Source organism: Marmota marmota, unplaced genomic scaffold (assembly GCF_001458135.2).
Source record: "Marmota marmota marmota unplaced genomic scaffold, marMar, whole genome shotgun sequence".
NCBI lineage: Eukaryota > Metazoa > Chordata > Mammalia > Rodentia > Sciuridae > Marmota > Marmota marmota.
This window is the reverse complement of record NW_026000119.1, coordinates 6,728,738-6,744,837: the sequence shown is the minus strand read 5'-3', so window position 1 is coordinate 6,744,837 and position 16,100 is coordinate 6,728,738. Positions and strand designations below refer to the sequence as shown.

The window sequence follows — 16,100 nt, the reverse complement described above, 5'->3', positions numbered from 1 at the left end:
TGGGGGGGGGGGGGCTGAGATAGGAGAATCATAAGTTTGAGGTCATCTTGGTCAAATTAATGAGACACTCTCTCAAAATAAAAAATAAAATGGCTTGTGATATAGCTCAGTGGTAGAACATCCCTTGGCTTGAATCTCTAGTTCCTCCACCTCCAACTCGCATATGCAACTTACTAGATAAACATACACCCCTTGTACCATATAACATTATAATGGTATGTAAAGGAACAGTTTCTTATTTATGATCTTGAGGCAAGCTTTAGCATATACTCCCACTATTTTTTATATTTCTAGAAATATTACATGTGATTTTTTACTTGTAAATGACATTATCCTTAAGCCAATTGAACAAATAATAGACCAGGAGAAATTAAAGACCAGGAGAAAATATTTGTACTTATTATATGTTGACTATGAGTTCTAATACCCTCCTACCAATTGAAAGAAAAAGATAATCGTTAGTAAAAGGGACCAAGGATATGAAGTTAAGTCACAGAAGAGGAAATATAAATGCCCAGCAAACTGAGGTAAAGATGCTCAGTTTCCATTGGTAGTCAGAGAAATGCAGATAGAAATAACAATATGAGAGACTTTTCCTATCAGATTGGCAAAATTTAAAGTGGCAATTTCCGATGAAGGTAAAAGAAAATTGGCTCTTTTTTAATGTTGCTGGTGGAAGCTGCAACAACCTTTTAGCACATATTCTAGCAGTATCAAATGTTTTTGTTTTTCCTTTTACTGACTTAAGAATCTCTTTTATAGGAACAAAAGCACCTACTCTTAAGAATACAGGTATAAAAGTATTTAATGCAACTTTATGGCAAGAAACAGACAAAAAATCCGGAATAATCTAAATGGCCACTGTTCTGGAAATCATTAAATTATGGTATATATAACTATTGATCATTAAATCATGGGGTTTTCCAGGTAGGAATTGATATATTATTGCAATATGTATAATATTATATTTAAAAACATGGGGGTAAAGGAGGTGAACCCTACAGAGGAGTATCTTAATGTTTAAAACCAGTCATTTCTATAAACATCTGGTAAAACCTGTATGAAATTACCTTAACAAGGGCCACTCCTTCCTTTTAATCTGATTACTCCTTTTGTGTGTAGAGGGAGAAAAGGCTAAATATCAACTAGGTATCTCATGGACTTGTTTCACTGGTGTAACTCATGTCTTATCCTGGAAAAATAGCTAGAGGAGGCTAAGAATCATTGTTCTTTAGAGTATATTCCTGTGAATGGGCAGAAACTCCTGTAGCTATACAATTCATACAATTACAAATAATAAAAGTTACCATTCTCCTTTTCATATTTACTTTCATTAATACACATTTATTTTTCACTTTGTCAAATCAATGTCACTACTTTTATTTCCATGGGATTTTGAGGACATTTAGAATGCTTAATAAACCCTCTGAGTCAAATTTTAAAATTATAAATTTATCACTAACAATTATGCCTTCATAGAATTGAATTGACATAGAAAAATGTAACTTTTTTTTATGGTGCTGGGAATTGAACTTAAGATCTTACATGTGCTAGGCAAGCACACTACCACTGAGCTACATCCTCAACCCTAGAAATATATAATAAGTGGGATGTATGGTTGCTGCTAATGTTTTTATTTCAATTGATATGAAACGAGTAGAGAACTAAAGTACATGATAATGTAGTCAACTTTAGGTACAAGTGCCTGAGTGAATGATGAGCATGAAAGTGGATTGGTCATGAAAGATTCCTGTGAGGAAAAATAAGTGTTGAAGAGTTATTTTCCCTTCTTCCCTCCCTATTATTATTATTATTATTATTAATTTTTCAGTACTGGGGATTGAACTGTTGGGGGTCTATCACATGCTAGGTAAGTTTTCTACCACTGAGCTATATCCCTAACTGGTTCTAAAGAATTTGTTAGATATGAATGGGTGGCAGGATGATACTCTTATCTTGGATTCCTTTAATGGGTTAACTACTTACTTTCCACTAAGTGCAGTCTTCAACCAGAAATAATACTAGCTAATAATCAGGAAATTCTGAAAAATATGGTATTTTGGAAAATACAAATAAATTATTCAATTTCATTCTTAAAGCAGGGAGATCACTATTTATAATGTTTAGGCATAAGTCATATTTTAAAGTTGGTAAGCATTACTTTTGTTCTGGAAACTTAATATTTGACCAGGTCTCTAAATAAGGATTAGTGGAATTGGAAAACATTCACTTTAGGGATGATTTTTATGAAGAAAACCTAGTTAATACTCTTTCCTCATTTCCCTAATTCACAGGGATAAAATCACAATGATCTACAGATGGATAAGAATAGGTATATGGGATCCATGGTTCCTCCAGGAACTATTTCTCTGGTTTAGTGGCCATATAAATTTGTGCATCAGAATCATCTGGGCAAACCTGCTTTCCACTTTATAAGCAATTTAAAACAAACAAAAAAGTAGAACAGTATAACAAGTAGGAGAATATTTAGCAATACATATTCCAAAGCTTTATTAGACCTGCTGATTCAAACATGAAACCTGTTCAAAAACTGAATTCACATTCTGTCATGCCAGGCAGTTCTGATATTAGCTTATGTTTGGTTAGCATTATGTTATTGATACAGGTAACTTTGCTCTGGTAGATAAATGTCTCAAAACAAAGGCTATTTAAATGATTTATCTTGACCTATATTCACACCAACTCCTTATCTCTATACTTTCAGCATTGTCCTTAATTTTTGTAACCAAATAAAATTTGAGTAATAATTTAAGTGGCTTTTCATTAGTAGGACTTTTACTTTTAGATTTTTTTTTGATGTTTGAATATGAAATCAATGCTAAATGAAGCACTTTTTAAACAATATATTTTTTTAAATATTTATTTTTAGTTGTAGTTGGACACAATACCTTTATTTTATTTATTGTTTTTATGTGGTAGTGCTGAGGATTGAACTCAGGGCCTTGCACGTGCTAGGTGAGCACTCTACCCCTTAGCCACAATCCCAACCCCAAATATTTTGTTTTTTAGTTGTAGTTGGATACAATACCTTTGTTTTATTTATTTTAGTTTCATATGGTGCTGAGGATCAAACCCAGCACCTTGCATGTGCTAGGCAAGTGCTCTACAGCTGAGCCACAACCCCAGCCCTTAAATGAAGTAATTTAAAGTAATGCCTTGCATTGTAGAACTTTGACCAGAACTACCTTTTTTCCAACATTATCATCATATGTTCTTTCTGGTAACTGCCTTGTAAAGTGGTTAATTTCATCTCTGTTACATACATGGAAATAAGATTTACAAATGGGAATTGTACAGTTTCTTGTAACTGCAGTTGTAGAGTATGGAATGTCTGGAATGAATTTATAGTGATTTTGGAGACTCCTAGTAGATCTTTTTCCCTATTGTTTATTCCTAATAGTTTACTTTTCTTTGCTTTGTGTCAAATTGGATTACAGGTGACTTATTGTTGAGAATGCTGCTTTATAAAGACTATCAAATTAAGAAAAGTGACTCATCATTTTTTAAAAAATTATAATTAAGCTATAGAATGTTCTATGCCAGGACAAGTTTTTTTCTTTTTAAATATGTTTAGTTGTAGAAGGACACAATACCTTTATTTATTTTATTTTATTTTTTAATATGCTGTTAGGGTTCGAACCCCAGTGCCTCATGTGTGCTAGGCAAGTGCTGTACCACTGAGCCACAACCTCAGCCCCAGGACAATTTAAAAAAATCTTAGGTGAAATTCTTTGTTAAAGTATCACAGAAGTATTTTTTTTTTCTTTAAAATACTTATTCTAATTTTGTGTGTTTCATATATGATGCTTTTTTTTAGGTATGGATAGAATATCCAAATATCTGTGGCATAAATAATGGCATTTGCTATCTTACAGGAGTTCTAGAAGAAGGTTGGCTAATTCAGTAACCCAGCATTTAGTGTAGTGGGGATCATCATTCTGATGATCATGGCCACACTTTGGCTGTGTTATGTCTAAGCAAAACACTCTTTCACAACAAAATCCAAAAGCAGGAAAGGAGAGCAGGGCCCTTCCCATCAATTTCTTTTAACTGGGTGGAAAATCTTTTCTTGTAATCACAGCAGGCTTTACTTTATGTCTTTATGTCACATTAGTCAGAATTGGTTGCATACCTGTTCCTAAATCAATTACTGATAAGAAGAAATGAGATTTCTATGATTGTCTTAGAATTGAAGGAGGGAGCCAACTATGTGATCTCCATGATGTCTCATATCATTTAACATATCAAACTGTTAGTGCTTTGTCATCACAATAGGGGGTAGACTGATAAGAAGAAATGAAATTTCCATGGTTGTCTTAGAGTTGAAGGAGCAGCCCAACTATGTGATCTTCATGATGTCTAATATCATTTAACATATCAAACTGTTAGTGCTTTGTCATCACAATAGGGGGTAGACTGATGGGTAGACAATCACTAGCATATGCCAGAATGTAGTTATATTGTGACAGTTTTAGATATACTACATATCAGGTATTCCTATGAAGAAAGTAAAATTTCAGTATATTGGCTTTTTTAAAGAAAAGCAGGTTCATTTGAGAAGCATGTTAATCCCATAAGTGCTACTTTGTGATGAACGCAGGGACCCAGTGGTTTGCTTCTGGTTGTTTAGCTCTTACTATACTTATTTTTGTCTTGGGTACAGTACTTGTTTATTTTCCTCTGATATGAAGGTCCAAAATGCTACTACATTATTTTGACAGTGGTTTCTGATTCTTTAAATTAATTTGTAATTGCTCTTCTTAGGTGGATTCTCCACAGTTTTTCTGGTGCGTACTAATGGTGGAGTTCGATGTGCATTGAAGAGAATGTATGTCAATAACATGGCAGACCTCAACATTTGTAAAAGGGAAATTACAATTATGGTAAGTAAAAAAGTAATTTTGTTTTAGAAATTTTGGGTCCGTCCTTCCTTCCTTCTTTCCTTCCTTCCTTCTTTCCTTCCTTCCTTCCTTTCCTAGAGTTTAAACCTAGGTCTTTGTGCATTTAAGGTAAACACACACTACCACTGAGCTACATCTCCAGCCCTTTTTATCTTTTATTTTGAGACAGAGTCTTGCTTAGTTACACAGGCTGGCCTCGAACTTGAGATTTTCCTGTGTCTGCCTTCAGAGTAGCTGGGATTATAGGCATGCACTACCATGCTTGGCTTAATTAAGTGTATTTTCTTCTGGGTTTTATATTGTGATGTTCATAAGCTTTTTAGGAAAACTGCTTATTAGTTTATGTGAATTTAGAAAACTTTTGAAGATCATTAAATCTGAAAATTATCTGGGAATTTATAGTTCATTCAATATAGCCATACTTAAAGCTAAATACAGCCAGCCTCATTCCCTCTTCTTTCCTCTGTTCTCTACTATAGGCTCAGTAGCCAAACTATTCTTGTTTCTTCTTTCTTTTCTTATATTAATTTTACTTAGGGAATATTTTGGGGATAGAAAAATTTAGATAATTATGTAATAAGCACCATCATCCATTTTAAGAAATAAAACTTTACAGATACTGTTGGAGCCTTCTCTGTATTCCTCCCCATCTGTAGTCTTGTACTATTCTCATTCAAAAAGAAACCACTGTTTTGAATTTGTTATTTAACATTCCCATCATGTTTTAAACATTTAATGTATTTATTTATATTCGTAAACAATAATTAATTTTGCTTTTCATTTTAAAAACTATGTTGTAAAGTTGATTTTCTTGAGAACTCTGTACTTTATGATGAGGTTTCCTTCAGCAAGAGAGAATTTTTTTTTAAGTATTAGGAAAAGAAAAAAATTAATAGGCCATTATAAACTTCAATGACCCTTAGTTAACTTCATAGTTAAAAATAATTATAAAAATTTCTTTTCCAGCATTGTTTATTCTCAGTGCTATGGATGACTGCTTATTCTTTTCTCACTTCTCTTCCTCTGTTGTTTATCAATTGCTTTTATGTGTACATGTACGTGTATGTGTATATTTTTGTCTTGAGGTGAAATTCACATAATATAAGTGAACATTTCAGTGGCATTTAGTACATTCACAGTATTGTACAACTATTGCTTCTATCTCATCCCCAAACCTTTCCAATATCCCAGAAGGAAACTCCCTACCATTGAGTAATTGCTCCCATTCTCCCTTTTCTCCAGTTTCTGACAAATACCCTTTTGTTTGTGAATCTCTGTGGATTTATTTGTTCTTTAAATTTTCTATAAATGGGAGTTTACAATGTGTGATCTTCTGTGTCTTCCTTTCACTTAGCATAATGTTTTTGAGGTTTCTGCCATTGTAGTGTGTATTAGTATTTCATTTCTTTTTTTGGCCAAATAATAGTCCATTGTATATATATGCCACAATTTGTTTATCCATTTATCTATTGATGGATTTTAAAAAATAATTTGATGGACATTTAGGCTGGTCTTATTTATTGTGAATAATAGGAATATGTGTAAACATTGATTTGTTTGAGTAGGTAGTTTTGGTATTTTGGATTACATACATGTAGGACTGGAATAGATGGTTGTATGGTAATTCTGTATTTAACTTTTTTTGTGTGTATGGTATGGTACTGGGGATTGAACTCAGGGCTTGGAACACAGGGCCTCATGCATGGTAGGTAAGCATGCTCTGTCACTGAGCTACATCTTCAGTCCTTTTTTTTTTTATGCTTCATTTGAAAATATATTTGTTTTTTTAATTCTCAAATTCATATGATTTGTAAACAATAAGATCTTAATAACAATAATGTACAATTTGACATAATACTTTATGTCAAAAGTTTTCTTTGCTGCTCTGAATATAAAGGAAATAAAAATGAGAGGGGGGAAAAANCCTAAGCTTGATTAGTCATTTATTAGGCTTTGGGGCCTTTTTTTTTTTTTTTTTTTTTTGGTACTTGGGATTGAACCCAGGGGCACTTAACTGCTGAGCCACATCCCTAACACTTTTTAAATATTGAATCTAGAGACAAGGTCTTCCAGAGTTGCTTAATTCCTTGCTAAGTTGCTGAGGCTGGATTTGAACTCTCAATCCTCCTGCCTCATATTTATAAGTCTCCTGAGCCACTGGGATTGCAGGCATGTGCCACTGTGCCTGGCCACGATTTTTGTTTTCAGGTAAAGATATTTCAGAAGGGTGAAAAGGATTTATTCCAAGATAATGGTGAAGCCTAAACCAAATTCTCTAACTTGTGGCCAGATATTGTACTATTGTGCCATAATTCATCCTTTCACTAGAATTTTTATAATTCTATGCCTTTGAAGAATGTATTTTAAGAGAGATTAGCTCTTTGGAATGGTGATCTTCCAAATTTTTTTGATGACCCATTTCTCTGTATATTACTATTTATAAGTATTTATTAGTCTGTATTACATATTTATACGTTACTTATATGTTGTTTTAGTCAGCTTTTTCAGTGTTGTGATTTAAAGACCTGACAAGAATAATTTTAAGGAGGAAACGTTTATTTTGAGGCTCACGGTTTCAGAGGTCTCAGTCCATAGATGGGTGACTCCATATCCTTAGGGCCTGACGTGAGTGAGACAGGATGTTATGACAGGGGTGGCTGAGGAAAGCAGCTCAGGACATGGAAACACAGAAGTGGAGAGAGTTCCACTCAACAAGGACAAAATATATACCTCTAAGGTACATCTCCAGTGACCCACCTTATATAGCCACACCCTACTTGTATACATACCCACTTAGTCTCTGGGAGAAGACTAATGCACAGATTAGGTTAAACCTCATAATTCAATCATTTCACCTCTGAACTTTCTGTGTTGTCTCACACATGAGCTTTCTCATATCTAAATGATAACACATATTTAGTGACCACTACCCCTTATCTGAAATTACATTGCATAATTTATTATTAATTACATTATATTGCATAGCTTATTATTAATAACAGTGGTTGTAAATTCATTTAAAATGGTATTCTTCATTATTGGGTTTTAGTTTCTAAATAGACTTGATTAGATTTTTGGAATCGTGATAAGGGTAGTTGTTTTTGTTTTGTGATGCTGAGGATGGAACCCAGGGCCTTATGCATGATAGGCAAGCATTCTACAACTGAGCTACATCCCCAGCCCTGTTTTAAAATCATTGTATGTAGATGATTACCTTGCACCAGGGGTAGAGAATCCAGATTGGCCATTTTGTTGTTATTTTTAAAAATTACATTATTGTGTTATTGGTGTTATCTTTAACCTTTGGGTACTTTTCACAACTTTTTGTACCTTAGTTCAGTTTTTAAGTTATTTAGTTAAAAGTACATGTAATAAATGTATATACCCATATGTTTCAGTATGTTGTAGGCAAACAAATGAGAGTATTTCATTAATATTAGAACTTAATTATTGTTTTTTTAGTTAAAAATAAATTAAGTAAGTTTTGATATTTTATTCTTGGGTCCCCCAAAACTTAATTGTAATAATAATACTATATTGTAATAATAATACTATTACTACTTTGGAAGCTTTCCTGATAGAAATTAAAAATAAGTATTTGTTGATTTTTTTTTTTAATGAAATGACAGTCTCATACAAGTAAACTGCATCAAACTATAGACGCTTTTGGCTGTTTGAAATACGTCAGATTTCATACTTATGCATTATTTTTACCTTTAGAAAATCATTAAATATGTTAATTTAGGCTTCAGACTATTGCTAATGATACTGGTTTAATGTACATGTGGACATTTTCCAATTTAAAAGGTTTGTTTCTTTTTTACAGAAAGAGCTCTCTGGTCATAAAAATATTGTGGGCTATTTGGACTGTGCTGTTAATTCAATTAGCGATAATGTATGGGAAGTACTTATTCTGATGGAATATTGTCGAGGTAAGTATCTGTCTGCATTTATATTATACTAAAAAAAAATTCCTCTTGTATGAGTTACTAGGTATCTTGGTTTCTCCCAGGACAGCTTGTATCTGAGCATGGACATTTATTAAAGCATCTTCTATTTTGATGGAAACTGCCCCCCCCCCCATTTTTTCTTATTTTGGATTAAGTTCTGCATATCAAAGAAAACATTTGACCTTTGACTTTTTGGATCTATCTTATCTTACTTAGTATGATAGTTTCCAGTTTCATCTATTTATTGGCAAATGCTATAATTTCATTTTTCTTTATGGCTAATAATCCATTGTGTATATATACTACATTTTCTTTATTTGTTTATCTGTTGAAGAGCACTTAGGTTGGTTCTATAGTTTGTCTATTGTGAATTGTGCTGCTATAAACATCAATGTGGCTATATCCCTATAGTATGCTAATTTTAGATCTTTTGGATTATACTGAGGAATGTGATAGCTGGGTCATATGGTGATTCCATTTCTAGTTTTCTGAGGAATCTCTGTACTGCTTTCCAGGGTAGTTGCACTCCCACCAATAATTATGAGTGTACCTGTTTCCCCACATCCTTATCAGTACGTACTGTTATTTGTATTCTTGTTAATTGCCATTCTGACTGGAGTGATGTGAAATATCAATGCAGTTTTTATTTGCATTTCTCTAATTGCTAAAGTTGTTGATCATTTTTTTTCATATATTTGTTGCTATTTGTATTTTTTCTTTTGAGAACTGTCTGTTTAATTCTTTTGCCCATTTATTAGTTGGATTATTATTACTTTTTTTGATGTTAAGTTTTTTGAGTTCTTTATATATTCTGGATATTAATGCCCTATCTGTGGAGCAAGTGGCAAAGATGTTTTCTCGTTCTGTAGGCTCTCTCTTCACACTTTTGTTTCTTTTGATGTACCAGAAGCTTTTTAATTAGGTGCCATCCCAAATTTTGATTTTTTTTTTTTTTGTTTTATTTGTTGCACTTTAGGAGGCTTGGTCAGGATGTCAGTTCCTGTACCAACATGTTTGAGTATTTGGCGTATAGAGTTGCAGGTCTAATTTCTAGGTCTTTGATCTATTTTGAGTTGACATTTGTGCAGAGTGAGAGATATAGTGGTCAAGTTTCATTTTTCTACTTATGGGTTTCTAGTTTTCTCAGCACTATTTGTTAAAAAGTCTGTCTTTTCTCCAGCTTATATTTTTGGCACCTTTGTCTTGGGTCAGATACCTGTATTTATGTGTGTTTGTTTCTGTGTCTTCAGTTTTATTCCAGTGTTTTTCATGTCTGTTTTGGTGCCATTACCATGCTGTTTTTGTTACTGTAGTACTGTAGTATAATTTGAAGTCCTGTATTGAGATGCTTCCAGCATTGCTCTTTTTGCTCAGGATTGCTTTGACTGGTCTGGGTCTCTTATTTTTCCAAATGAATTTTAGAACTTCTCTTTCTAGTTCTGTGAAGAATGTCATTGGTATTTTAATGGAGATTACATTGAATCTATATAATGCTTCTAGTAGTGTGGCTATTTTGACATTGTTTTTCTTATCTAAGAACATGGGAGGTCTTTCCCTTTTCTAAGGTCTTCTTCAGTTTCTTCTTTTAGTGTTCTATAGTTTTCATTGCAGAGCTCCTTTATTAGTTTAATTCCCAAGTATGTTAATTTTTTTGAGTTCATTTATGAATGGGATAGTTTTTCTAATTTCATTTTTCAGCAGATTCATTATTGGAGTATAGGAAACTGATTGATTTATGTATGTTGATCTTGTATCCTGCACTTTAAATTTATTTTTCTGTTCTAGAAGTCTTCTAGTGTAGTTTTTGGTATCTTCTAATTGTAGGATCATGTTGTCAGGAAACAGAGATAATTTGAACTCTTCTCTTTGTTTGTGTTCCTTTAATTTCCTTCTCTTTTCTGATTGCTTTGGCTACAGTTTTAAAACTATGATGAATGGGAGTGGTGAGAGTGGGCATTCTTGTCTTGTTCCTGTTTTTAGAGGAAATGCTTTCAGTTTTTCTTTGTTCAGTGTGATGTTGGCCTTGTGATTGTCCTGTTTAGCCTGTACAGTGTTGAAGTAAGTTTCTTCTATTCCTGGTTTCTCTAGTGTTTTAAATATGAATGGGTGCTCTTCTTTGTCAGTGCTTTTTCTGCATCTGTTGAAGTAATCATGTGATTGTTGTTGTTAACTCTATTTATGTGGTGAATTGCATTTATTTATTTTTGTATGTTGGACCAGCCTTACATCCCTGAGGTGAAACCCACTTGATCGTGGTTCACTATCTTTTAATGTTTTTTTGCATGTCATTTGGCAATATTTTATTAAGAATTTTTGCATCTATATTCATCAAAGATATTGGCCTGAGGTTTTCTTTCCTTGATATGTCTTTGGTTTTGGTATCAGGGTGATACTGGCTTCATGGAATGAATTTGGTAATGTCTCCAAATAAATGGAGTCTTGCTTCCTATCTTGTTGCTTAACTTGGATGAGGGATGGAGGAAGAAATCAGTCACCTGGCTTAAAGCAGTTCCAGTGATTCAGTCTTTGGATATTGAGCAATGACCCCAAAGGTGGTTGGGGTCCTTGTTCTCACCCAGCAATAGGTTTCTCTGTGGTAGGCCTGGTTCTCAGTTTTGACTCAAAGACCTGGACTTCATTCCTTCAATTCCTTCAAGCAGAAAGCACCTGTCTCCAGTCTGGGGATGGATGACCCCAGCAACTCTTTCCTTCCTGCTTTTTCCAGCATATCTTTTCTTTTTGTTATACTAAAACCAGGCACTGCAGTCTCTCACCTGGCTTCCTTAGCTTTTGTGAAGGTGGTTTATGATGTGTGAATATGGGTACAAATTGGTGTGTTTATGGGAAAAGGATTATTGGAGAGTCTCACTTAGCTGCCATTATGCTCTATCTATACTTACAATTTAATGTAATTGAATAAAAAATAATTATAAACCCACTTGAGTTTTATTGTCACCTGGAGGACTTTTTTTCCTTTCTTTTTTATTGTGGTGGGCATTGAACTCAGCCTGCTAGGCAAGTGCACTACACTGAGTCACACCCCTAGTCCAGGAAGCATTTTAAAGAGGGAATTAAACGAGAATATTTATCTGATGTTTGAATCAGCAGGCTATATTTTATATGAATTTTAAAATTTTATCAAAGTAATATATGTATATGGTTTAAAAAATCAAATAGTTCTGTTAAACTATGGCTAATTCAGCAGCTTCCTTCCCCATCCCTCTCCTCAGATGCAGTGACTTTAAAATAAAGGAGATGTTTCTTCTCATAGTTTCTTTTATATTTGCACTATATTATGCAAGTGAGAACCAGTCGTTTTAGTGAAATTCTGAGAGTAAAAAAGAGAAGGAACTTAGAAAATCAAGAGTAGTATGTGATTCTGGGCAGGGGGGTTGTGGGGTGGGTTGTTCTTAAAAGAATGCTTGTTAAGCTGGGTGTGGTGGTGCACACCTGTGATTCCAGTGGTTCGGGAGGCTGAGACAGGAGGATCAAGACATGGAGGTGCTAAGCAACTCAGTGAGACCCTGTCTCTATTGAAATACAAAATTAGGCTGGGGATGTGGCTCAGTGGTTGAGTGCCCCTGAGTTCAATCCCTGGTATCCTCCCACTCTGCCCCGCAGAATGCTTGTTAATGCTGTTTCTAATTTATGCTTTAGATATTGTTTTCAAGATGAGGATTTACTCCTAGGGTAGTCTATGCTTACTTAGTTCATGGCCTAACTAAGTGTTTTAATTATTTTGTTTGCCATTTAAGGATGACATGCAATAGTGTATAATTACATTTCCTTTCTTGTACAGCTTGTTTTTCCTGGAGTTAATAATTACCTCATTTTTCACGTGTCTGGTTTCTTCAAATATATTAGTATTTTACCCCACATTCTTTAATAGAAGTACAAATCATTATGAAGTATGTTTAAATATTTTAATACTTGTGTCAGTTTTGCTTTTTCCTTCCCTTCAAAACCTGCTTTGGGGAGACTTCAGTTCATATATATATATATATACTTATCTAAAAAAAATTTTATTTATTTATTTTGGTGGGGTGTGGGGTAGAAGGATTGAACCCAGGAGTGCTTAACCACTGGGTCACATCCTCAGTCTTTTCTATTTTAAGGCAGGGTCTCACTAATTCGCTTAGAGCCTCACTAAGTTGCTGAGGCTGGCTTTGAACTCTTGATCCTCCTGCCTCAGCCTCCTGAGCCACTGGGATTACAGATGTGCACCACCACACCTGGCCACCTACTTAATTTTAAACAGTATTTAGTTGTCATTCTGGGAATTCCCCTTGACTTTCTTTCCTTAAATTCTCTGCTACTTATGCCTCCCCTTTGTTTACTCCCTCTTTTGGAAGAGTATATTTTTCGGTAACTTTCTGATAAAATGAATTTGGGAGGAAACATTCTTGAAACCTAAAATATATAAAAATATCAATATTCTGCATTCATATTTGGTTGCCAATTTGGCTGCCTAAAAGATTGTAGCTTAGAAATAATATTAATGCAAAACTGGGATGACATTATTATTTTTTCTCAGTATTGCTATTGAGAGGTCTGATGCTATTGTGATTCCTTAACTTTTTTTATGTGACCTCTTTTCTCCAAAGACACTTTTAATTAGAAACTTTCCTTTATCTTCAGCATATTGAAATTTCACAATTTATGTTCCTTCATTTGGGTATTTTTGGTAGCCCCCCTTTTTGTGGGACACTTTTTTTCTCTCATTTTTTTTTTCTGTTCTGTTTCTGGACTGTTAATTTTTAAAGATGTCTGTCTTTATAAATTATTCTTTTGATTTTCTTTTCATCCTCATTTTATTTCTTTTTAAAAATTTTACTTTTGTTGGAAGCATTCCTTAATGTAGCTTTGAGTTCTTCTATAGAATTTTGTATTTTTGCCATTTTAATTTCTAAGAATCCTTTATTGATCTTTCAATGTTCTTTTGTTAAAATATACCTTGCTCTTATTTGAGATGCAAATCTTTTGATTTCTGTAGATATAAATTTTAATTTTTTGTGGGGAGGGCATAGTGCTAGAGATTGAACACATGGCCTCCTGCATGCTAGGCAAATGCTTCTGCCATTGAGCCACATACCCAGTCCCCTAAATTTTAGTTCTTAAAAATATATATTTTTTCTTCATGTCTCTAATCTCAGAAACTGAGAAGCTGAGCTCACAAGTTTGAGGCCAGCCTGGACAGCTGTGATGTAGCTCAGTGGTAGAGTACCCCTTGGGTTCAATCCCAAGTATCATAAAAAAAGTGAAAAAAATTTTCTCTTTTCCTTTAATTTTAATTTTTTTTTCTGAAAATTTCCTATTGTTAACTATGCTTTCTTTTTTATGCAAGAAGTTTTTTTTTTTGTTTGTTTCAAATATTTCACTGGCTAAATTAGTATACTACATGTAGTACAGATCAGCATGTACCATCTGAATGGGCAGTTTTATTTTAGGAGAAGGATCCAGAAGCCTGAACTGAGTATGCTCTGTTCCTTTTTTCAGATTAATCAATTAGATAAGTTCCTTTTTCTCCCATGGGGGAGAAGTCATTTGGAGGAGCAGAGGATGAATATTCTTCTCTTCCTTTATAAAAGTCAGTTGTACGTTAAGAATGAAGGCACTTTTGTAAGGGAACCAATGTAATATAAATAGTTGGGTATATTGGTTTTGATTATGTTGGAATAAAACTATATAGGTAGTAGAAAAATGTGTTATATAACCAATATACCCTTAAAAGTTTTCAGGTATCCATTGTTTAAAATAATTTCTTATGAAGTGTGATCATTTTTTGTCTCTGCAAATTTATAGTTTGCTACTGCTTAATTTGCCAATTTTCTGATATCCAGACTTCTAGAAATCTGTATTGGCCTTTTAAAAACATTTCTATTGTTTTATGAATAATGTATAAATAAATTATGAAAATTTATGAATTTAAAAATTTCTATTTTTAGGAGTTCTAAGTTCCTATGAATTATACATCTGCTAGTTTTTGCTTAATAACAAAGTATCTCCAAACTCAATAGCATAAAATAGTCATTTATTATTGCTTATCTATCTGTGGGCCAGCTGTTTTGGATTGAATGTGGTGGGTGGCGCTGCTGATTTCAGCTGGGCTTGCTCACATGCCAGGTGGCAATCTGGGATAAGTTGAAGTAGCTTTGCTTCACATGTCTCTCATCCTCTTTCTGGCACTAGGAAGCTATTGATTTCCTCATAGAGATGGTAGAAACATAAGAGTGTATGCAGAAGCACATGAGTCCTCTTAAGGCCTACGCTTGGGACTAGGTATATTGCTACTTTTACTTTTTTCTCTTGGCAGAAGTAAATCACATGACTGAGCCTTAATCAAAGAGCAAGAGATGTTCTCTGCCTATTTTACTGGGAGGAGCAACGAATTACAGGGCAAAGATTATTGAAAAAGGGAAGGTTGAAGATTTGAATACAGTAATGCAATTTACTACTGTTAAAAATGAATAATTTCATAAGAAAGGCATTAAAATTTAAATGGAGTAATAGGTTTTACTTGAGGTTTTTAAATTAAGTGATAATAATTACACTCAGACATAAAGGTTATTGGACAACTTTAAGAGGTTAAAAAAATCTTGATTTTCTTATTAAGTTCAACAGAATGTAACATCTTTTGTTTAGGAGATAGTACTATTTGGAAAATCTGGATAGACTTGAGATCTACATGCACAGACCTTCAATGTGTAATCCTTGATTTCCAAATCTGATTTTTTTTTTTTTTTTACTGTTTTTCATCTGTTACTTAATTTTCACAAAACTCTGATTTTGAGTAAAAAAAATTTCTACATTTGAAATTTAAGTCATATACAGTTTTAGTTATTATTGGGGACTTGGTTTTTGTGATTAAGGATTTCTACTTGAAAGATCTCTGTTGAGAAGAAAGGAAATTAACATTTGTTTATAATTATCCTGCATATTATAACACTATAAGAGGTGGAATGAGTTCAAGGTTATGATTTCTTTAGCTGTGAAGTGATATTTCAAGTTTGTGTATGAATATCAAGAACACATTTTTCTTCTGGTTTAATTTTTAGTTAAAACAGACTTTCCCTAGTTTAACAATAGACATCTGCCAAGGAAACTGCTGAACAAGGGAGTAAAGGAAGTTGCTGCCCACTTAGGTGTCTCTCAATCTTCTGAGATAACCTGAACAAATTTTCCCTGAGTTTTCTGAAAAGTCAGGGATTCCCCCCCCCCCCCCCCCCCC

General features: G+C 33.6%; 1 protein-coding gene across 1 annotated transcript in view; it reads left to right on the top strand.

The window, feature by feature from the left end:
• The window catches only part of Bmp2k (BMP2 inducible kinase), a 128,066-nt gene that overhangs the window by 33,587 nt on the left and 78,379 nt on the right, over positions 1–16,100 (top strand). Inside the window, exons 5-7 of the mRNA XM_048784711.1 lie at positions 4,786–4,904; positions 8,749–8,854; positions 9,849–9,913. Coding sequence (XP_048640668.1) covers positions 4,786–4,904; positions 8,749–8,854; positions 9,849–9,913 — 290 coding nt within the window. The remainder of the gene's footprint in view (positions 1–4,785; positions 4,905–8,748; positions 8,855–9,848; positions 9,914–16,100) is intronic.